Genomic DNA, 23,624 nt, shown 5'->3' with positions numbered 1-23,624 from the left:
GAATTACAAAGCAATGGGGCAGGGTGGTGGAGGAAATGGGACAGTGTCAAGACTCCATCCTGGATCAATTTAGGATTGTTTCATGCCTCAGTGGGGTTCTAATTCATTCATTCAATTTATATATCACCCTTCCTAAAGTGGCTCAGGGTGATATACATTAAAATCAAACACACATAATAAAACAATTAAAATCAGAACACATTTAAAAGCAGATTAAAACTAATTAAAGTTCAAACTGTCCCCCAGAATATCATCAAAAGCCAGACTAAAAAGAGAGGTCTTTAAGGCTCTCCTGAAGACCTCCAAGGAAGATAATCTTTTATCTTTTAATGGTTTTCTTTTAACGAAAGGCGGTATAGAAATGTAAAAATAAATAAATAAATATCCACAGGGAGCATGTTCCACAACTTAGGGGTGACAACTGAGAAGTCCCAATCCCAGATTGCCACTAGATGAACTGGTGGCACCTGAAGATGGACCCCTCCTGATTATCTTAATGAGCAATGGGAATCTTGTAGATAAAGGGGCTCTCAGGTCACCCAGACCTCAGCCATTCAGGGCTTTAAAGGTCATAACCAGCATTTTGTACTTTGCCTGTAAATGTATCAGCAGCCAGTGCAACTGTTTAAAGACAGGCATAAGGACTTGGAGAAGATGTGGCTTCTCCAAGATACACCAGAGACCAATCTCACTGCGACATTTTGAACTAACTGAAGTTTCCCAACAGCATACAGAGGCAACCCTACATAGAGCACATTGCAGTAGTCCAACCTGGATGTTAACAGCTGGTGTACCACTGTTTTCAGGTCATTCTGCTTAAGGAACAGGTGGAGTTGTCAAATCAGCCATAGTTGTTAAAAAACACTCCAGGGTGAGTCCAAGAGCACTCCCTTTCTGGGCAAGTGTAGCCTCCTGTATAGGAAGTTCTATCCCATCTTGCAGATTACGAACCCCAACAATGAGCATCTCCATCTTGCTTCAGTTTATTATCCCCCATCCAACCCATTATACAAGATACAAATCATTATACCATTATACAAATACAAGAATGAGTACTGTATGGGGTTGGGGTTATGACGTTATATATTTTATAGCATTTGTGTTGCTGTGTATGTTAATGCTTGTAAGCCGCCCTGAGTCCAATGGGAGTAGGGCAATATATAAATCTAACTAACCAAATTATTTCCTATAGTTAGGCATTTAAGTGGCTCCTGTTATTGATGACAAGGAGAAACAGATTTGGGTGTCATCAGCATATTCATAACACCCAGCACCAAATCCCCTGATGACCTCACCCATGGTTTCATGTAGATGTTAAAAAGCATTGGTGGCAGAATGGGCCCTTGAGGGATTCCATATAGTAGCTCCCATTTTGAAGAGCAGCTGTTACCCAGTGCCACCTTCCGAATTCTACCCAAGACATAGGAGCAGAACTACTGTAAAACAGTACCTCCTATCCCCAAATCCCTCAGGCGATCCAGAAGGATACAATGGTCGATGATACTGAAAGCCGCTGAGAGATCCAAAAGAACCAGCAGAGTCACACTCCCACTTGCCAATTCTCTGGCAAAGGTCAGCTATCAGGCCGACCAAGGCCGTCTCAACCTTATGGTCCGCCCCAAAGCCAGTTTGAAATTGGTCTTTTATACATTAAGACTCAAATTCAAAGATGGTACCTATAGTGCAAACTTCAAAATGCATGGAAGGCTTTATGAAACCAACATTTTACTTCTGCAACTAACTAGTGCATAACAAATAGGACAGAATACAAGAATCCAGAGTTCACATCCTGACTAATTTACTCAGTAGTTACTCTAAAGCGACTACTAAATTTCAATAGGACTTTCTCTAGCAAATTTAGTTAGTATGTCAATCAAGGACACTAGTGAACCAAATGAAGTATTTTGTTTCACAGACTTAAACAAAATTGTGTGTTTTTTCCTCATAAACAGATTTAGTAGGTAGCTATTTAACAACCCCACATAAACAACAGATACAAAACTGAGCACTATTTAACCTTAATCATAAGCATCATTACTTTGCTGACATATCTTTTTCAATGTAATGAAGATTATTTGCGAAGAGGTGCACTCTTCATTTCTGCCTTCCATATTAAAATTCAGAGAATTGTGTATATGTATACAGAAATACTTTTATGATTAACAGGATTTTTTATTTCAAGTTCATTTCAAGCTTTGTCAACAGCCAAAATAAATACTTTTCTTTCAGCAAAATATACAAAAGCTGCAATTAGTTTAACTTATTAAAGGTAATAAGAGAGAAGGTGCATCAGAGAACGTTTGGCCTAATATGCTGAGGAATTAGTTACAAAACATGCCTATAGTTCAGCAACAGGATAAACAGATATACTACTAGTCTGATCAGCAACCAGTACTCTCCTGGAGCCTTTAATTTCTGCATATGAAATCCAATTCACCTTTTCTCCATGTTCAATTGTTAATTTTGGTGAAATTGGCTCACACTCATTTGTAAGTTTTACATTCATTTTGTCAACTTTTTTGGTGGTGGGTATCCTACTCTTTCTTTTGTGAAGGGCTTTGACTGGACTCTTCTGTTTTTCCACTTCATTGCTGATATTCCACAACAATACTCTGCCATCATTTCCTCCTGTAACCAACCAATATGCTTCTGGGAGAAAGAAAATCTGCGACACCCCCAAGGAGTGACCCTTAAACGTTGCCTCCTCTTCAAACCTGGCACCTGTTACCCGGAAGATTCTGATTTTACCATCTTCAGCTCCACAGCCAAATACATTGCCACAAGCAGAAACAGAGAGAGAATGGGCCAAGGGTGGGTTAAAGAGTTGACCAGGTGACTGTTCCTCTGCTTCCCCTTCCTGCAGGTTCACAATCCATAGTGGACGAGCTTTCTGCAGGTTCCATAGCATAACCTGCAAACAGAATAATCCAGAGTTAGTATAGGCCCTATGCCACCAAGTAACATACACCAAATGGCATCCTGTTTGAATTACCATACATACAAAGTTAAACCCCACTTATTTATGGTATGTTTACTCTGTCTTTGAACCTTAAGAAGCCCTCAAGTCTGCTTACAAAAACAAAATTATATAAAACTGATTTCGCCTGCTTCCTTCATCCATTACGATCTCTGATTGAAGGGACCTGGCTGGCTGCAGGCAATATAGTCAGACAGACGGACACAGCTCTCAGAGAGGAGCTGCCAAATTATTTTTAAGTTGTCCTATTCCAAGAATCCCTAAACTGAGGAAGCTGTCACAATAATTTCTCTCTCATAAATAAGAAGCTTTTTTCTAGAAACCAAGCATTCGTTCTGTGTATCAGAATCCACTTTCCACAGGATTTAAATATGGCTTTTAATCCAAACGGATCGTATTTCCTTTTATTTTGTTATGTAACACATTCTATCCTATCCCTCAATACATTTCTTTAATCAGGGAAGCTAACAAAATTGTAGTAAAATTTAAAAAGCATATAAACAATATCATGCAGTAATTAAAAAAACAAGACAGCAGATTATAGCATGAAGTCACAAAAGTAAAATACTTATTAAACTCAATTAAGAGGCCTAGGGAAATAAGGTCTTTGCCTGATGCCAAAAAGACATCAGGCGCCAAGCAAGCTTCCCTGGGGCAGCACTATAAAAACTGGTTGCCACAGTTGAGAGGGTGCTTTCCTTCTCTCTGTCTCTCTCTAGTCACTCACTACTTGTCTCATCTCAGATGGCAAAAGCATCCAGGGAGGCTTTCATGTTTTTCACCAGTTTTCTCTCTCTTTTATTTCTCAGTATTCAACTGCATCTCCTTTGGGAAACCTGTCTCACCCTAAATGAATCCATTTGTTTGTTATTGCATTACTTTAATTTCTAAAAAATGTGCTTGCAATAATAGTACTGTCTTCTCAAGTGACCAATTAAAGTTGCTTATGTGGTTTAGGACCATCACAGATTTATTCTTTTCTGCCTTGCTTCCCCTTTGAAAGGATATTAGGAGTGTCAGCTAAGGTAATGACTTAGTTCCTCTACAAAGAAACATACAGGAAGATTACTGTGTTCAGTGGTACATGAGTTCAAACACAAACATAAATAGCAAAGAGAAAAATGTATCAAACATCTTTGCACACAAACTTGTAGAATATGTAATACATAGCATAAGAGCAGATGAAAGCTTGCTAATCACCTTCATATCCAAACCACATGAAACAAGGCTCTGAGGCCTTTGAGGCCGAAACATAGCAGCAGCACAAATATTTGAGTGTCTTCTCAGGCAACGACTTAACTTCTTGCTTTCCAAGTCAATTATCTTTATTGCTCCAGAATCATCTGCAGCAGCTAAGAAATTGTCTGTTTCATTCACTGAAAGACAATTGATTTCTTCCTCATTTACATGGAAACATTCAACTGGTTCTTTAAGACACCTGATATCCAGCACATTAACAGTTTCCCCATGAGAAGCATACAGCCTTCTGGGACAGGTGGGAGAGAATGCAATACTAGTTATATCAGCTGTTTTTTGGAGCCATATCTGTTCTAGTGGACTCCCTTCCTCATTCCAGATGGTGAGCTCCCCTCCTTCAGCTCCTGAAGCCACCAGACCATCTTTGCTCACATTCAAACATAATATTGAAGAAGAGTGCCCACTGGTCCATTTTTCAGCCATAATGCTTCAGGAAAGACTGGGGAAAAAGAAAATTTTGGTTAATAAGGTACACTACAAGTCCCCTATGTAGCTCTAAGAATGCCACAGCAATGGACAGAAAGTATTTTGAGATGTTTTCCCATGACACATACTGGTTAGAAACATAACACAAACTCCAACTATATTGATGTGTCATAGCAGTAATGAACTGCAGCCTTATTAGAGGCAATTCCCCTTGCAATTATGTCTGTTAATTTATTATTATTATCATCATCATCTTAGTGCCCAAGTAGGTACTCTTGGTTCTGAAATTAAGTTTTACATACAAGCTGACTGCTATTCAATGAATCCTTCCTTCTACACTTCAGTTTCTAAATGTAAAGTTACAACTCTGTGCATGCTTACCTTGGAATAAGCCCTACTGAACACAGTGGTATTTACTTATAGTGTCTAACACAAATCCTAAACCTACTTACTTGGAAGTTAGCCCTGAAATAAATAGGACTTCTGAGCAAACATGGTCAGACTTGGGCTGCATGTTACAGTGCAGTACTGTATTTCCAGCATCTCAAAATGTGCTGGAAGTGCCAGTAAGACTCCAAATCCAGTTGTGCCAATACAAGTACAAGGTGAGAAATCTCTTGACCTACATGGATGGGGAGAACAGGACTGCTAGTGTAGCCATTAGACACAATATGGAATCTAAGATATTTGAATCCCAGACTTCTTGGCATGCATACGCAACTGGCTCCTAAAGGCTGTAGCTATGATTCATCCACCTGAATCCACTTTAGTTACAAAAGCAAAAGCAATCTCTGCTCTGACCACTCCCAGAAAGAAACCATGAAAGCTCTCTTTACTAATGAAGCTGCATTAGGCATCTCCCTAAACTTGCTTAACAATCCTTTTGAGATTCAAGGCTCACTCAAACTGCACAGTCACAGCACACAGTCACAACACGATTAGATTACAACCAAATATGTAACCATGAACAAGGCTTTATTCTTCAGAAGCAATTATATCAATCAAGTCGCTTCTTAACTTCAAGAAAACCAGAGTTTGTTTCTGTATATCAAGGACCAATCACTGTCACTTCCCTCATCAGGATGCCTTGTCCAGAGCACAGCCAAACTTGTCAAGAATCAAAATCACTGAGTGACTTCCTGCCTGGTGTACTTGAGGTCCTGATTAATAACCCTCCTGCATATCACTGCACAATATTGGATCACTATAATGATGCTTCATCTTTCAACAAGCATTTTTATAATGGCCCAACAAATACAAACATTGAGAATAAGTGACCAGGCTGCAGTCCTAAGCACAGTTAAGGCCATGTTCCTCTAAAATAATGGAATTCAAAACAAGTGTATTTAGAGAAGACAGGCAAGACATTTGTTCATTCTTTGACCTATGGAGATATTAAGCATGTCTCTTCCCCACCTCCCAAATGTACAGTATAACCTGGAACTACTACAGAGTAAATGTAGTGTCTAAAACTAAACTAAATGACTGCAAATACTCCATGTATATCTTTATTATTTGTTTATTTAGTTAAATTTATATGTCACCCTACTCCCATAGGACTCAGGGCGGCTTACAAGCAAATATACACAACAACGCAATTTCATAAACATATATCTTACATAGCCTCATAAACACAACCTCATAACCACAACCCCATATAATACTCATTCCATATGACATAATAACAGAGGATTAAAGATCACTCTACGACCAGCTATCTCAACGACCGAACACCCAGTGGAACATTTCAGTCTTACATGCCTTACGAAAGGCAAACAGATCATGGAGAGCTCTGATATTATCCGGGAGACCATTCCATAGAGTCGGAGCCACCACTGAGAAGGCTCTGGCTCTCGCTGATTGCAATTTAATATCCCTAGGGCCCAGGATCACCAAGGTATTACTTGTGGCTGATCTCAGGACCTGGTGAGGGACATATCGAACCAGGCAGTCTTGGAGGTATGGAAGAACCACACTGTGTAGGACTTTAAATGTTAAGGTTAATACCTTAAACTTAACCCAGGACTCAACCGGCAACCAATGCAACTGAGCGAGCAAAGGTGTCACATGTGCTCACCAAGGGGCCTTAGTAAGGACCCTGGCCACTGCATTCTGCACCAGTTGCAATCTCAGAGTTAAGCGCAGTGGCAGCCCCACATAAAATGAGTTGCAATAATCTAACCTGGAAGTGACCATCACATGGATCACAGTGGCCAAGTCCGGAGGAAAAAGATAGGGGGCCAGCCGCCGTATTTGGCGTAACTGAAAGAAGGCCTTTCGAGCGACCTCCATGATCTGAGCCTCCATATTCAAAGAGGCATCAAGAATCACGCCCAGGCTCTTCACAGTAGGCTGAGGTATCAAACAAGCACTATCAAGGGTTGGCAAATGAAAACTCCCCCTGACCTCTTGGGGACCAGCCATTTGGATATTTAGTGTTAATATGCTATATGCATAACACTATGGATATTTAGTGTTAATATCCATTTCCTTACAGTGTTCTTCACGTGTATACATTAAACAAAGATTTCTCTGTTCTTTTGCCAGCAGCAAAAATAGACTGCTAGCATGGTATTTAAGAAAGTGGGCACCTACTCTTTGCAAATGGGGTCTTAATTTACAAGGGAATCCCATTTAATTCAGTAGAGGTTACTTCTGTATAATCATCCTTAGGATCATGCCGTACGGGTGAGGAGACAAGCGTTGGCCATAATAGGGTCTCAAGCTTGAAAAGGGCAGACAGAAAAACAAGGGAGAATGGACCGTGACAGGTACTTGATAGTAGCCTAGTCAAGCATTGACAAGACTGGTGAACACCTACAAACAAACACGGGAGGAAGCGAGGGAGGAACAAGAGAACAGGAACCCGAAAACAAACTATTCCTCGCAAGTAAAACAGCAGCAGTAAAAAGAAAGCGTGGAAGACGGTTGAATTTGCACCACCACGACGACGACGACTACTACTTTTACATTTATATCCTGCTCTTTCTCCAAGGAGCCCAGAGCGGTGTACTACATACTTGAATTTCTCTTTCACAACAACCCTGTGAAGTAGGTTAGGCTAAGAGAGAAGTGACTGGCCCAGAGTCACCCAGCTAGTTTCATGACTGAATGGGGATTTGACTAAAACGAGCTGGTAAGTCTAGGAATGTATTTGGAGTCCAGCGCCTAACGCGTTGCCTTGGATGTCATTCCCACATATTCAAGAGAACTGACTCCCAGGTAAAAAGAACCCGGGTGTAGCTTTAACTGGCTGACCAACCATCCCACTTCCCCCACGGTCAGAAAGGCCAACAAGCCCAGCGTTACCTCAAAGAGAACCCGCACACCAATCCGTTCCGTTCATGCAACAGTCACCTCTTCCGGCGAAGGAAAGTTACGTCATCCCTTACTCTTTTCCCTCCTCCCCTTTCTACACTCACAGGTGAGGCGCTTTGCGCATGTGTTAAAGAATCCTCCGACAGCTATGCCCTTATTCAACATGGCTGGCTCACCTTCAGGGCCTTATTCCCCGAAAAAAAAAAGCGCCTCCCTTTCTTATGGGATGCTCAAAGAACGTAGGTTATTCTCCTTGCTGTTCTAACTACGAAACTAAGGTGAGAGGTACCAGTGCCCGAGGTCTCATTAGGCTGAACCGCAAGATCTAAGGCGTTCGTTTCCGCCCGCCTTTGCCGGCAACAGAGGGAGAACGTCGAGCTCCTGCGCCGCCCTTCTCCCTAGCTGACGGCGCGAGCCGGGCTGGTTCGTTGGTTGGCTGGTGGGCTCACGGCCTCGCGCCGCCTTTCGCCTGGGCCGGGGCGGTTGGTTTGGAAGGTGTGTGTGTGTGTGCGCGCGCACAACGCAAGGGTCGGTGGTCGCCTGAGGCGATGGCGGCGGCCGGCGGCGGAGTGCCGAGCTCGGCAGCCGGGTCGGGGGACTGGCGGCTACCCGGGCGGGTGCTGGAATTCGTTTTCTCCTACCTCGAGCTGCGCGAGCTGCGGAGCTGCGCGCTGGTGTGCAAGCTCTGGTACCGCGTCCTGCACGGCGACGAGAACAGCGAGGTGTGGCGCAGCCTGGCCGCCCGAAGCCTCGCCGAGGAGGCGCTGCGCACCGACATCCTCTGCAACGTGCCCACCTACAAGGGCAAGGTCAGGATGGGCCGGGCGGGATGGCAACACTCCTCACTCACTCCCCTCCTCTCCCTTCCCCTCCGCGCTCGAACAGATGGATGAGAGGAGAGCTGCGGTATGGGGCTGGCGGCGGCGGCAGCAGCATAAGCATCAGTCATCCCGCTCCCCCCTCGCTCCCTCCCTCCCACCGCCGCCCGGACACGCCACAAACCCAGCCCTCTTCGTTCCGGTTCTGTGGATATCTGTTTACAACCAGTGCTTAATTTATAACGCTAGAAGTGATGGGGCTCAAGTCTGCTTAGGAATTATACCTTGGGGAGCTGGACACCTTCCCCACCGCTACTTACATCTAGGTGTTTGGAAGGCGAGGCGGCTAAGATTATCCAGTGCTGAGAGAGCGAGCACTTTTGCCCAAGCGCAGAGGCACTTATGACATTGTTCCAAGGTAGAGCTCTGGCACTGGAAACCGATTCTGGTGCTGGTCTCTAGCTCCAGTGAAGTGCAGGCTGCATCTCTCTTGCTCATGCACGTACATGCACGCAATTCCCCTGCTTGAATAGTGTTGTATGGATGTGGCACTTTTGCCTTTCTCCTGTTGGTGCCCCAGATACCTTCTATGTTGTGTGCACTGTGATCCAGATGCCTTCTGGACTGTGGTGTTAAACTCAGGTAGTTATACTGTAGTAGTGTTTAAAGAGCCACTATCTTGAGAACTGGGCTAAGGTGCCACGTTAGGTACAGCGAGTCTTCCTTCCAGCAAGACTGGGAAAGAGCTGGTGCTGAAAAGCTTCCTCTTGCCTGCTCTGGCTGCTTGTTGTGTATCTGAAAGGCCTTGGCAGGCCTGCATTTTCCTGTGCTGAGTCAGGTGCTAATGTCAGCCAAATACTGCAGGTAGTGAAGTCTGAAGTCTTGAACATTCCCTTGCTTTCTGAAAATGATGAAATGTGTCTTTGAATTTTCCATCTGGTGGATGCATAGACTTGGTGAGGATGAATTTTTAGTTACTTTATTTCCAAAGTTGGCCTGCCAGCTTGCAAAAGCAACACAAAACTTCTTGGGACTTTTAATATGTTTTTTATAATATGTTTTTTTTAAAAAAAAAAATGCTGATTGTGTCTTAGGCTATTTGTGTCTAAACATTTCTTCTAGCAATGCTGGTTTTGTGGTTGTTGCATGTTATAAGACCAGCCCCATTTCTTACCTTCCTATCTTAGTTTGAGTTCTCCATGCATCCATACCCATTTTTTCCCTTCACATATTTATTTATTTATTTATTCATTCATTCATTCAATTTCTATACTGCCCTTCCAAAAATAGCTCAGGGTATTGCTTACACAGAGTAATAATAAATAAAAACAAGATAAATAAGATGTATCCCTGTCCCCTAAGAGCTCACAATCTAAAATGAAAGATAAGATAGACACCAGCAACAGTCACTGGAAGTACTGTGCTGGGGGTGGATAGGGCCAGTTACTCTTCTCCTGCTAAATAAAGAGGATCACCATGTTAAAGGGTGCCTCTTTGCCGAGTTAGCAGGGGTAAGCCTCACACCTGGAATAGGGGTATTTGCCTCACACCTGTAATTCTTAGCTTTTATTGTGGTGATACCTAGACTTCTCTTTTAAAAAATAAATTTAATAATTTGCATAATTCACATACTCTTAGTCTGATAATTTTATCCCCACCCCGAAACTTTTCTCTCTTAATTCTCCCATTTTAGGTACGTGCCTTTCAGCATGCTTTCAGCACCAATGATTGCTCTAGGAATGTCTACATTAAGAAAAATGGATTTACTTTGCATCGGAATCCCATTGCTCAGAGTACTGATGGAGCAAGGACCAAGATAGGCTTCAGTGAAGGTCGTCATGCCTGGGAAGTTTGGTGGGAAGGTCCTCTTGGCACAGTAGCTGTGATTGGAATTGCTACAAAACGAGCTCCCATGCAGTGTCAGGGCTATGTGGCACTCCTGGGCAGCGATGACCAGAGCTGGGGCTGGAATTTGGTGGACAATAATTTGTTACATAATGGAGAAGTCAATGGTAGCTTTCCCCAATGCAACAATGCCCCAAAGTATCAAGTGAGTAAAAATTTGGTGCATCCGAAAAAATCTGTTAGATTTATAAAGAAGTGTACCATCAATAATTTTTGCCTTATAGTTTGTGGTTCATCATGTTTTACACTGCAATCCTGTACTTGTTTATTTGAAATGAATTCCACTGTGTTCCGTGGAGTGTATTCCTAGGTAAGTATGCATAGGATTGCAGTATGTTTCTAGTTGAACATTGTAGTAATTTCGAGCCCCCTGTATGACTATTAGATGACAATCTTAGTTTTCCTACTGACCAACAGAAGACCACTTCAAAAGAATTTATGTCCAGGTGGCCCTTGTCACCCGTGGTTCCGGCAACTGCAGACAGGTCTTAGAGAGCTGGTTTCTTTATCAGCAGTGTGAAAATAGGCTAACCCAATTCACAGTTGCAGAGTGGCCAGAAATGACTTCTGGTGTCACTTCTGGCCACTATTTTGAGGCTCTTTCTTTTAAAAAACTAAGCTAAACTCTTTTTTTTGCCCAAAATCCAGCTGATTTGGGGGGTTTTGCTGGGGGAGGGGGCGTTTCTGGAGCCCTGAAGTCCTGGAGAGCAAGGTTCTGTGCAGTTCTACTTGTATTTCTTCCCTATTCCCACTTTTTAGGCATTTTTTCCTGTTTGGAACTAACCCCCCAGTTCCCATAGAGTTAAGGTTTCGTTATTCGAGGTTTCCATATTCACGCTTATAGCTGAGAGCGGAACCCCTGCAAATAATGAGGGCCACCTGTATCAGTTTTTCTCCCATAAGCTGATCTGTCCCAAACAACTGTTTACAATGTTTGTCATGTCCTTTGTTTTAATTTTATCTCCTCCCCATCCGCTTTTGTTTACAGATAGGTGAGAGAATTCGTGTCATTCTGGACATGGAAGACAAGACATTAGCTTTTGAGCGAGGCTATGAATTTCTAGGAGTTGCATTCCGAGGACTGCCAAAGACATGTCTGTATCCAGCAGTGTCTGCTGTGTATGGCAACACTGAGGTGACGTTAGTTTATCTGGGGAAACCTTTAGATGGATGACATTTGGGTTTTATTTTGTTTTTTACTGGACATGAAGATCAAGTTAACAATATGGAGAAACGTGCATGTTGGTTAATAGGAAAGCATGAGCAAAATGTGTGGATGTGCATCCAAAGAACATCCAGGAAAACCAAGACTGCGATTTGGAATTCCAGCTGTGCTGCAGGGATTGCATTATGTTTTCCTTTTTCTGCGGGACCAGAAAAATCCTCAGGGGATTGCAGTTGGTTAAATGGGCAGTTAACTACATGCATGTTGCATAAGATTTTATTGCAAAAGTGGCAATGTGGAATCCTGTACATATACAAGGACATGTTTAATAGAAGTGATTGAGAAAGTTATCTGAGACTTGTAAGTAGTGTGTTTGTGAAAAGATTCCCTTTTTAAAAACTGCTTGTTTCCTTCCCATCTTTCAGCCAGTGTATTTACCAAAGGTAGCCAAACTGGTTGGTTTGTATTTAACAGATTTTAAATGTACTGAGAAGCATGGTCTCTGGACTGCACTTCTCCAGAGCTAAACATCGTGCAGCTACATTGAAGTGTATTTTAAAGACTGTACATACAGAACACTTAAAAAAATGGAACAAAACAAAAGGTTGCTTTTGAGATGTAGTTTTTTTAAATGGAAAAACCACTACATGTCTATTGTCAGCTTCTGTCCAGGAGATGGACAACATGTATACAAGTGCACTTCTTATGTTTTGATGTAAAGCATCTCTTGTGGCAAAAACAGCTATGTGTGCTTAATGTTAAATGGCTGAGATTAAGTTGCTAGAACAGTGAGTGTATGTGGAGGCAAGACCATTTCTAATATGGGTCTCTTTTGCTTAAAATTTAATTGCATTTGGCAAGTGACAATGAGCCTTTAATTTACCATCTAAAATAAATGACTTAAAATTAAACTTGCAAGCTATGGGCACTGTCCACCAAATATTGTTGCTTTTAACCTTCCACTGGTTTTAATCAGAATCATATGGTAGGTATACAGAAGCAGTGCTTGGTGGACTGTGACTTTTTATGGGTCTGCGCATTACTTGCAACCTTTCATTTTTATCTCTAAGCAAAACCTGCTACTTTCCTTTTGATACGGACATCAGACTTCAGTTAGCCTCACATAATAAACTTAATTACGTTGGAAATTTTGACTTCAAAGTACTATCCAAATATTTACTGCTTTTAAAAATGCCTAGAAAAAATATTTTAAAAGATTAACATTTAATTTATATAAATTGAACTTTAAATAGGAATCAGATGTCTGGTCTTCATGATTCATGAATGAGTTCTGTCTTTGGGCTGTGTTAAATCTTGCTATGGACGCTGAGAAGGCTTTCTGCAAAGGAAGGGCAAAAGAATTTGTGGATAATAGACCAACTGTATTTCCTAAAAATCATTTTCTACCATAGTGTTCTAGAACTCTGCCAGTCTGTTGGTGCAAAATTCATTTGCATCTTGCACAGTTTGTATGTCTTAATCCTGCAAGTTTGCAAGCCAGCTTTGGTACTAAAATGTTATTTTGTTGTACTTTATAGAACTATTTATTTAAGGGTAAGTGATAAAACACTTTCTGCACAATCCTATGCATGTTTCCTCTGGTGTAAGTTCTGCTATGTTCAATGGGGCTTACTCACAAGTAAGTGTGCATAGGATTGCAGCCTTTGGGATGAAGGGAGATATTGTTTACACTCTTTACTACAAAATCTGCATTATGCAGTCCTGTAGGCATCTTAGAGTTCCCTAGGTGTGAAAAAAAGATCAATTTCTCTTTTTTAAAATATTATTTGTATTCTTGTTGAAGCCAGGGAAGTGGTACATACAGTTGGATTGAGTTCTGCGGGTGCTGGTAAACTGCTAGGATTGTATAGTTTGGTAATAGGCTTTTAGACAATAGGTAGAAAGTACATAGTTACTGCATGAAAGGATTAAAACAGTACTACTTAACCCAGTATCTTTCAATAGTGCTACTGACCCTCAAAAGCAGCTACAGGGGTCATGGGGTAATCTTCCCAGCAATTAGCCCTGTTGCTTAGTCTTCTTATCATCTGTCTCACCATTAACACATATAGTTTTAATTTTGTTTCCAAAGCCCTGCTGCTGTCTCCTTGTGATAGCTGCAGTCATGTTTGATGCTCGATCTTGGACTGCAAATTGTTTATCTGCCAGTGCTCTGTGGTTAATGGCATGGGATGTTGGTGATGGCATCAGGTATTAGCCAGAAAGGAACCGCTATCACAGGCTGCTGAAAAGGTTGGGGAGAATAAATGGATTTAGAAGAGAGAGGAATGACTCTATGCTGAGAGAGTCCCACGTGGACATGCTCTCAGTGTTTCAGGCTTGGCTCTTTCTACACGTTCACGTCTGCTCACCTCTACACTCAGATATCACAAAATTGCATTGGGGGGCTGCATGTGTGAATCAGTGTGTTGTTTTTAAACTTCTCTGTGTAATAAATCACTTGACAGAACAGGTTCATTACTGGTCTGTTTCTAAAACAAATGCAAGCCTAAGCAAATGAATGTCTTTTAGCACAAGGTACTTGGAATAACTGAATGAAATTGGGGGTGGGTGGGGGGTGTGACTTTAAAAAAAAAGTCTGTTAAACATTGACTGTATACTATACTATACAACATATCACTACAGCAAGATCCCTATGGCATGAGCTAAAATAAAAGGAATAAGCTTTAGTTAGATTAATATATATCCCTGTGCAGTCTTGGATATATTATCCTCTGCACTTATTTATGGACTCCTAAGTAGAGAAAGCTGATCCTAAGAGCTGTGCCAGGGTATTTTATTTGTTAGATTTCATTTCCATTTTTACAGGATACTTTGCCTTCTTTCCCCATACATTTTAGTGGCTTAGTATTCAGGGTGGTGTTTTTTTTGCCAATTAGTCCATAATTCCTTAGGGCACAATGGACAAATGTGTATATATAAACCTCTTATAACTTATTACCTGAAGACCAACTGCAAGCTGTATAAAATACGGAAATAAATTGTTAAAACAAAAATATATTACTTTGTGATGTTGTGTTTCATAGTTGAATGTGCGAATGGGGTAGAGTGATTGATATATCCTGGTGGTCCTAGTATATATTTTCTTTGAATGGAGTATATATAATTTGTATAAAAATCTTGTGATTGGCAAATATCAAAATGTGAATTTCCCTGCATAAAATTCATTGAAACACACAAGATTAGAAAAGGAGGCTTGGGCTGCAGAAACCTGACTACTGTCCTGTGCTTGCTGACAAATTACTTTTGTGGTACAGTATTTTTTGGATAAGGCGCTATAAAAAGATCATTTCCAGTCTCAACAAAGTTACATAAGCAATGTTTGCTTATTGCATAATCTATGATAGGCATAATATTTCTAATTACCATTTTGCACGTAGCCCAGGCTCATGGTTTATCCATACAGTGGCTGCAGTTCTGAAGCTGTCTTATAGTAAGGTCATTGAGCCATCTAGTTCAGTTTTGTCTATCTATATTGGCTGTGGGTCCTCCAGGGTTTCAGATGGGTCTTCCCCATCTTACCTGGAGGTGGTGGAGGTTGAGCTTGGGATCTTCTGTAGGGTTGAACTATTGTTCCTCTGGGGAGCAGGCAGATGAATGAAGGCTTGGGGGAAGAGGTCAGGAGGGCCAAAAGTTACAGAGGCTCCGTTCAGAAATAATGCCAAACCAGAGGTTAATGTGCCAGAGGTTGGAGTTTGTGATGGTCTGAAAGTGTGAAGCTGCAGTTTCTCCACGCAGCCATGGCTCCGTTTTTGCTCAGCCTGAATCTGAATCCTCTGTTTTTAGTGTGTTCTGCCAAAACCTAAAGCCTGAATCTGAATCCTCTGTTTGTAGTGTGTTCTGCCAAAACCTAAGGTTAGAAGGCAGCATATTCTGCCTCCACTATAACCTGGGATCCACTATAACCTGGGAACTGCAGGGATGTGGCATCCCTGTTGCCAAGCAGTGGCAGGTGGAGCAAGGAGACAGCAGAAGGTGGGGCTTCAGCTCTGAGGGGAGGCCAGCAAGAAATGTGGCTACCCTAGAACTGACACATTTCTGGGCTGCTCTGAGCTGATCTATCAATGGTGGTGGGAGGAGCTAGCGCGTGAAACCCAGATTATAGTGGAGGCAGAATTTGGACAACACTATGCTGCCTTCTAACCTTAGACTTTCCATGAGAGGGCCAGTCCACCAGAGAAAACAGAAACACCAATGTGTATCAGCTCTCCATCTGACTGCACTCTGAGGTAAACCTTCCAACTATAGGGGCCCTTGCTGTTGTGGGGCTCCCGGCACCACTGGTTAACAATAGAACTCATACTCCACACCTTTCCCCTTGCACCTGATCCTTCCAGACTTCAAAATAGTCCAGGCCGCTTCATCTGGCTCAGTCTGACACTGCAGCAAATGCAATCCAGCCACTGCAGGGCATTCTGGGATGGGCCACCATGAATTAGAAAAGTCCCTGGCTAGCTAGGTAACCATAAGAAGCTGAACTGAGCATGGAGATGTATTGTGGGGAGACCAGACTCATAAGGGGTGCTTATATTCTCGGTTCCCAGCATTCGCCAGAACCGGGAGGGATGTTGCTGCGGGACCCTTCCTGGGGCTTTGGTGGAAATGTTGGCTGGGCTAGGTAGTAAAAGCCCTCCACCCTGCATGAATCCATCTTCACCACACTGGGAGCATTTCTTGTGTGATCAAATCTGCTTATGAGATTTGGCTGGGATGAGCATGCTTTCACCACGAGGATGGAGCTGCCCCCCCTCCCCTACCAACTGGTACAAAAATAGATCAAATCACCAAAAACCAAAAGGGCAAATCTGAGGGCAGGCAAACACAGCCAAAGGCACAATTGTGCTGAGCAGCCCCCACTAGGATTGTGGCCAATGGTGGCAGCTTCACTGGCATGTTGATGCCCTGCCTGCAGTCTGGCAGCATGAGCAGAATCAAGCTTGCTGGGATGCAGCTTGGGCAGACTAGGAAGAGGGAGGAATTCTTCTGCTCAGAAGCCGGAGATTGCCAAACTGCAGTTAGTCGATTGTCTGCGGCATTGTTCCCAGCTTCACAGATTAACCACCGCTTTGTCTCGAGGTTCCCAGCTTCACAGATATAACCACCGCTATGTCTGAATGGGGCCAGAGCCTCCTGTAGCCTTGAGGCATTTCAGGCTGCAATCCTAAGGTACACGGAAGTTGGGAATATAATTTAAGTAAACATGCTGAGTAAACATGCATGAGACTGGGCTGCACAAGAACAGCTAGGATCTCCAGCCAAGGCGTTAGCAATCCCACGTATCACATTGATACTACTTACCAGGATTTTCTCATTATGCTGAAAAGTGGAAGCTTATGTTAGGTTATAGAATATGTTGAGCATTCATTTAAATAATAATTTAGATATCTGCCTTTGCCTTTCCACTTAAAGGCAGCTAAAGTGGTTTGCATATCCGTGGATTTGACTATTGAGGAACTACTCAAGTACATAAGGACAGTGCTGCTGGATCAGGCCCAAAGCATATCTAGACCAGGATCCTGTTTCACGTCTAGCATCCTGAGTTATCCAACATCTTTTCTAGATCAGTAGAGCTTGGAAGGATCTTGGTTACATCTATACCATTTTATAAGCTGAGCTAAACCATATGTAACTTTTGTCTTTCATTTATATGACAAAAGGGTGTGTGTGTTGGTTTTTTGCCTAGTAGTATAACATGCTGTTCTAGAATCCTTGCAGAGACTGGGGATTTATTCTGGGGTTTTTCCCAATGCCTCATAAAGAGGCTGTTTTCACAAGTAGCAAAGACTAGGCTAGGGCAGCTAAGCCCAGGCTTGGCTGCCCATGGGAACCCGTGGGAGCCTACCAGCTCCCAGCAGTGCCTTGGCGGCAAGCCCGCTTAGGGATCCCATCTCTTAAACAAGGTTAAGGGAGCAAGCCCTCCCTTAGCCACGTTTACTTGACCATGTGTCAGCACTGGCTGCTTTCAGCCAGTCCATCACTGGGGGGATCCCCACAACACACTGTGCACTTATGTGGTGCATTGTGGGATTTCTAGGGGTCGGGACACATCATCCTGACTGTGCTGCAGACATGCAGCACTGCTCATATGGGAGTGTGTATAGCGTTCTGCAGGACGTCTGGGGGATGGGAAAAGTAAGTTTACCAAGCTCTCCCCCCACCCCGCACCCACCCGGTCGTGAGAACGACCTCAAAGAGTGCTTCATCTCAGCCTTGCTTGTGTATGTGGGAACTGAAGACAGGCTCATTGCACAGGAAAAAAACAACAACTTGGCTTGTAACAAGAGTCTACACTAAAGAGAGTTCCAGTCAATTGTAGCTCCTTATAAGTGTACTTATGATACACCTGCTCATTGCATCTACAGTTTACATTTTTAGATACATCTCTATAAAATGTCTTAAGTGTGTTTTCCAGATGTAGAACATAAAGGGGTTTTCAGAAGATATGTCCAGATGTGGCAAGAGAGCACACGTGAATTGCAAGTATTGCTCTAGGTAAAAATGCCCTAAAGACATGTGATTGGACAACCTGACACCTAATCAGTGTGAGTTGCTTTGGGGCAGCAGTTTGATTAGCAAGGGCTAGAAGTGGATGATCAGGGGAAATGTGACTTTCAGCAGACGTTTTGCTGTGTGGTGCAGTTTTAAAGACTTATACAAGCATAGTTCAGTTACACATGGAGCTGTCATGCTGCGGTTGCTAGATTCTCTCCCTTCCGCTTTCATTTACACAATAATAAATAAATAATAAACATTGTTAGCCACCCCATAATAAATTGTACTCTGACTGGCTCACAACAACACAACAGTAAAAACATCCACATAAAACACTCAACTAATAATGCAAGAACACCATGTGTTGCCAGTGTACTGTCATCCAAAGGAAAGTAAACCCTGTAATGCTGCCCTGGAACTTCTCACCATTCAGGGGAGTGGAGAAAGAAACAAATATAAGCAGGTTGTAAACAAACAATAAGCAATCTTCCTCTAAAGAGTTAATGTGTCTACCTCTCAGTCTTCACCACAGAAATGTGCCGACATCTATCTCTGCCAGAATAAATATTAGTCACATTGGTGTGTTCTACATTTGAATGCATATTTTTTTCCTAACAGTAGGGGACAGCAGTTTACACAAAAACTTCATAAAATATAGTACAGACAGAGAGTGTAATAATAATAATTTAAAAAAATCCTCAGAAGCAAACTGGTGTGACATGATCAGTTAACAAAGTTCTAATCTATATTGGTTATATAATTCTAAAACTTTTGGTGTAGGTTGCAAGGCATATGCTGTATGTGGCTGTTCATGACCAATGTTAAAATATACATTGATTGAGGGACCTGTGTGGATCCGATTTAACTTGAAAGTGTTTTTGGAACTGCAACCTGAGAGAACACAGGAATGAAATTTAGAGCTTACCATATGGTGCTTGCTGCCTGCAATTACTGCTTTTATTTCAGTAAACAAGAAGTTTGTCTTGCCACAGGAAAGGACTCAGGGGACGAGGGAAGGCAAAATCATTAATTTCTTTTTGAGAGCCATTATGAATACTAAACAAAAAAGAATAAAAATGTAGAAAAGCTGGAGTTTGGGTTACTCATTGCAGATTCGTTTGATTAGATTAATGAATATGTAGCTGTAGATGCAGCTCCTTATGAAACACAAGAAGTAGATGTGTGGCTGATCTGAGTGTTCTTAGGGTATAATGTGTTTTAAGTGGGCCAGTTTAGCCCCTTCCACACACTATTAGTGCCTCACTGAACACAATAGGACATTAATAGTGTCTCTGATGTGGTCAGACAAAGACCAAAGTAGACTTTGCTTTTTGACTCCGCATTTCAGCTTCTCAGTAACTAAAAAACCTTGATTTCTAGCCTAGGTAAGTGGACAGTTAAAGGTTTTTGGTAATTAAAAAAATGTCTATTATACTTCTTGAGAGAGTCTGGGTCTGTGGAAGTCAGTACTTAACAAGTTGATATTTATCTATACCAATAAAAAGGGCTGCAATTTGCAAGCATATGATTGTCATCTTTCTGTGACTCTAGTCTTTTTCTGTCTATGAGGTATCATTTCCCATACTTTTCAATGGGAGAGTTTCCCCTCATCCAGGAAAGTAATGAATTTTTCTGGAGTTTTGGATTTTTGTGGTAGCATTATGGCCTAAGTCTGGAACCTACCTGCAAAAATGTTGTGTTTGTGTCTTCTATGGTTTAGTCTGGTAGTTTTATGGATGGCAGGCACGGCAGGATGGCAGGTAAATCAGTGAAGACTTGCAGTTTGCAAGCATATCAACATCTTAGCTCTCTGTGGCTCCAGTCTTTTGATATCTCTGTTGGGTATCATGCTTTCCAATGGGACAGTTTTTCTGGATTTTCTGGGGAAAAGATTTATTTTGAGGGGATTTTGGATTTTTTTTGGTACTCTAGGCAAGATCCGGAACTTCCCTGTGAAAACGCCATGTTCCTATTTTTTGTGTTTTGGTCTGAGAGTTTAATGTGAGTGAGTGAGTGAGGTAGGTAGGCCCAAGCAGCTTTATATTATTTCAGAAGAAAGAGAGAGACTTCCGTAGACCATTCCAATCCATGTGTAGGACAGGCACATATGGGAAAAGATGGTTCCCAGGTCCTGAGCCATATCAGGCTTTAAAGGGAAGTATACCAGCACTCTGAATTGTACTTGGAAATGGAACAGCAGCAACCAAAGATGTTTAAAGATGGTTTTGCTAGAACTGGTCCTGGCTAGAAGTCTAGCCACTGTGTTCTGAACTAGCTGAATTTTCTGAGAAGCCTTCACAGGCAGCCACACAGATAACATGTTCTAATCCAGAGATTACCCACATGTCTCTAGGAAGGATTGCAGTTGTTACACTAACCGTAGCTATATGCCAAGAAGGCTATTTGCTTCCAGTGACCAGATTGCTATCTGATCTTTTAGGGGGAGCAACACCACTTCCTAGGTCAGATGACGAGCCACCCACCAACACTATCTCTCTTGCTTGGAGGATCAAGCTTCCATTTATTGACTCTTATTTAGACCATTACTAATCCCAGACACTTATTTAGTCCTTCCATAGCTTCACCTGAATCAGATGGAAAGGAGATCTAGAGTCGGATGTCATCTGTGTACTGATGACACCCCACTCCACATTCCTGGATACATTTACTCAGCAGTTTCATGAGTGCTAATTAGCATGGGAGACAAGATAGGATCCTATGAGACACTGATGTAAGAACCATGGTGTTAAGCAGCAGTCTCGCAGCAGTGAAACTGGACCTCCAAGTAGGAGCAAAACCACTATCTGCAATGTATTTCCTCAGTCTCTAATCCAGATAGCCTATCCCCAAGGATACCATGGTCAATTGTATCAAAAGTCACTGAGTGGTCCAGCCGAATCAACAGGATCATGCACTTCCCTAGCAAAGATAATCTTACAGGCTGTCCATGCAGTTTCTGTGCCAAAAGCAGACCTGAATCCAGACTGAAATGGTTCTAGACAATCTAGAGTTGAGCCTCAGGAATCCTCCGTGTCTCCTGTGCCTTCTCAAGGGACTGGTTTACATGTTATGATCAGCTTTTTAGTTTGGAAAAGAGGCAACTAGAGACACGGTAGAGGTTTATAAAATTATGCATAGAGTAAAGATAAAAATGTCTCCCTCTCTCACAACAGCAGAACTAAGTATCATTCTAGGAAACTGATTGCCAAGAAATTTAAGACCAACAAAAGGAAGTACTTTTTTCACACAACACATAATTCTCTGCCATGGGTTGTGGTGATGGCCAGTAGCTTGGATGGCTTTAAAAGGGGCTTAGACAAATTCATGGAGGACATGGCTATAGACCACCTCCAGCCTCAAAGGCAAGAGGCCTCTAAATACCAGTTGAAGGGGAGCAACAGCATGAGAGAGGGCATGCCCTCACCTCTTGTGAAACCCACAGAAAGCCTGTGGGTTTCTCAGAGGCATCTGGTGGGCCACTGTGTGAAACAGGATGCTGGACTAGATAGGCCTTGGGCCTGATCCAGCAGTGCTGTTCTTATGCCCGTATCACATGTAGAGGCTGTTCTCACATGCAGGCCAAACCAGGCTAACGAGGACAACCCCGGTTTTGTCCACACATGAGAACTGCCAGATTCCGGCCCAGTCTCGGGGGCAACTCAGCAGCAAACTCGCCTCTGGAGCCACTCTCTTAAACAGAGTTAAGAGAGCGAGTGCTCCTTTAACCCCGTTTTTTGGATTGTCTGCCAGCCTTGGCTGCTTTCACTAGGGGCTAGCAGACTGTGGGGCTCCCGGTTGGCTTTGGGGAGGGGGAGGGATCCTCATAACGTGCCATGCACTCACACGATGCATTATAGGAGTACCGGGGTCAGGGCGACACGGGCGATGCATCCTGGCACCCTGAGCCTCTGAGGTTACAGGAGCAGCCGGTAATTGTCTGGGCAGGTGATTTACCCACGCAACACATAGAAGCAGATCCTCTGTGGGGAGGTAAGCTTTTTAAGGCTTCCTCCTCACTGACCCTGTAGCCCTTTCCCACCGATCATGACAAAGGGCTCAGAGACTAGCTGAACCACCCTCCACTTAGCAGCTACCCCACAGGGCAGCCACAAGGGTTGCCCCCACTGTAATTCCCATCTATAATATGTCATATGACCAACTATAATATGTAGACTGACCCATTGTAACATGTGGACTGGACCAAAGCAATGGCCAGATAATACCTCAGTATATTTATTGTATTTATAAACTGCTTAACACATAAATCTTGAGGTGGTGTATGATGATATAAAAGCAATAAAATAAAACACAATTAAAACACTTTTAAAAAATGGTATTAACAAAAGGCCTAAGGAAACAGGTATATCTTAAGCAATTTTTTAAGGCCGCCAGATATGGAGAAGAGCCAGCGATTTTAGAGACCCAGCATGGTGTAGTGGTTAGAGTGCTGGACTAGGACCGGGGAGACCCGAGTTCAAATCCCCACTCAGCCATGATACTTGCTGGGTGACTCTGGGCCAGTCACTTCTCTCTCAGCCTAACCTACTTCACAAGTTTGTTGTGAGGAGAAACTTAAGTATGTAGTACACCGCTCTGGGCTCTTTGGAGGGAGAGCAGGATATAAAATGTAAATAATAATAATAATGCAGCCATTATTATTTCTTGTTTACACAGTCAGACAACCAGTCAATAACACCTGTCTGACTGTGTAAACAAGAAATAATAATGGAGAAGCCCTTATACTGTCACAGAACGCATTCCAAAGCCCAGGGCAGCTACAGAGAACTGAGAAACTAGAGAGAGCTTTGGGTCCAGGAGTACTCCCAAACTACATACTTGTTCTTTCTGGGGGAATGTAAATGTAACCCCCACCTCCACCCCCACTGGACCTCCGAACGAGTTCAGGCACATCCACAATCAGTACCTTTGTTTTATCTACAAGGCTGTCCTTAGAGAGCCCTGGTGGGGTGTGGGGCCCGGGGCAAATCAGCTAATGTGGGGGCCCCTTCCAGTTAATTCTAATGGGGGTTAAAAGAGTGGGGCCTGGGGCAGTCGCCCTGCTTGCCATGCCCTAAGGACGGCCCTGTTTATCTGGATTCAACCTCAGTTTGTTATTCCTCATCCAGCCTGTTACTGCCTCCAGGCAGGCATTTAGGGAAGTTATGCCATTTCCTGATGAAGCTGATATAGAGAAATAGATCTGGGTGTCTTCAGCATATTGTTAACACCCTGCACCAAATCTCCT

At 42.7% G+C, this 23,624-nt stretch overlaps 2 protein-coding genes across 4 annotated transcripts; one reads left to right on the top strand and one right to left on the bottom strand.

The window, feature by feature from the left end:
* Positions 1-2,151: 2,151 nt before the first annotated feature.
* WDR53 (WD repeat domain 53) lies at positions 2,152-8,758 on the bottom strand. Of its 3 annotated transcripts, none has more exons than XM_053309196.1 (3): positions 8,620-8,758; positions 4,178-4,673; positions 2,152-2,911 (listed from the first exon to the last, which is right to left on the bottom strand). In XM_053309196.1, exons 2-3 carry the CDS (start codon positions 4,655-4,657, stop codon positions 2,339-2,341), a joined length of 1,053 nt encoding a protein of 350 aa, XP_053165171.1. In that variant the 5' UTR covers positions 4,658-4,673; positions 8,620-8,758; the 3' UTR covers positions 2,152-2,338. The 3 variants fall into 3 exon arrangements, with proteins under 3 accessions (XP_053165171.1, XP_053165172.1, XP_053165169.1); XM_053309197.1 differs by lacking the exon at positions 8,620-8,758 and adding an exon at positions 8,155-8,275; XM_053309194.1 differs by lacking the exon at positions 8,620-8,758 and adding an exon at positions 7,970-8,137.
* FBXO45 (F-box protein 45) lies at positions 8,372-14,885 on the top strand. The gene is made up of 3 exons (XM_053309198.1): positions 8,372-8,787; positions 10,490-10,846; positions 11,690-14,885. The coding sequence occupies exons 1-3, from the start codon at positions 8,527-8,529 to the stop codon at positions 11,873-11,875; spliced, it is 804 nt and encodes a 267-aa protein (XP_053165173.1). The 5' UTR covers positions 8,372-8,526; the 3' UTR covers positions 11,876-14,885.
* The last annotated feature ends 8,739 nt before the right edge of the window (positions 14,886-23,624 follow it).

The sequence above is a fragment of the Hemicordylus capensis genome, chromosome 3 (genome assembly GCF_027244095.1).
Source record: "Hemicordylus capensis ecotype Gifberg chromosome 3, rHemCap1.1.pri, whole genome shotgun sequence".
NCBI classification, from domain to species: Eukaryota; Metazoa; Chordata; class Lepidosauria; order Squamata; family Cordylidae; genus Hemicordylus; species Hemicordylus capensis.
This window is presented reverse-complemented; position numbering and strand designations above follow the sequence as displayed.

Coding starts and splice junctions, on each gene's coding strand:
- WDR53 (XM_053309196.1), bottom strand. CDS start 4,657: ATGGCTGAAAAATGGACCAGTGGGCACTCTTCTTCAATATTATGTTTG. Junction 2,912..4,177: donor CATGTGGTTTGGATATGAAG/GTGATTAGCAAG, acceptor TTCTGTTTGCAG/GTTATGCTATGGAACCTGCA.
- FBXO45 (XM_053309198.1), top strand. CDS start 8,527: ATGGCGGCGGCCGGCGGCGGAGTGCCGAGCTCGGCAGCCGGGTCGGGG. Junction 8,788..10,489: donor TGCCCACCTACAAGGGCAAG/GTCAGGATGGGC, acceptor CTCCCATTTTAG/GTACGTGCCTTTCAGCATGC. Junction 10,847..11,689: donor ACAATGCCCCAAAGTATCAA/GTGAGTAAAAAT, acceptor TTTTGTTTACAG/ATAGGTGAGAGAATTCGTGT.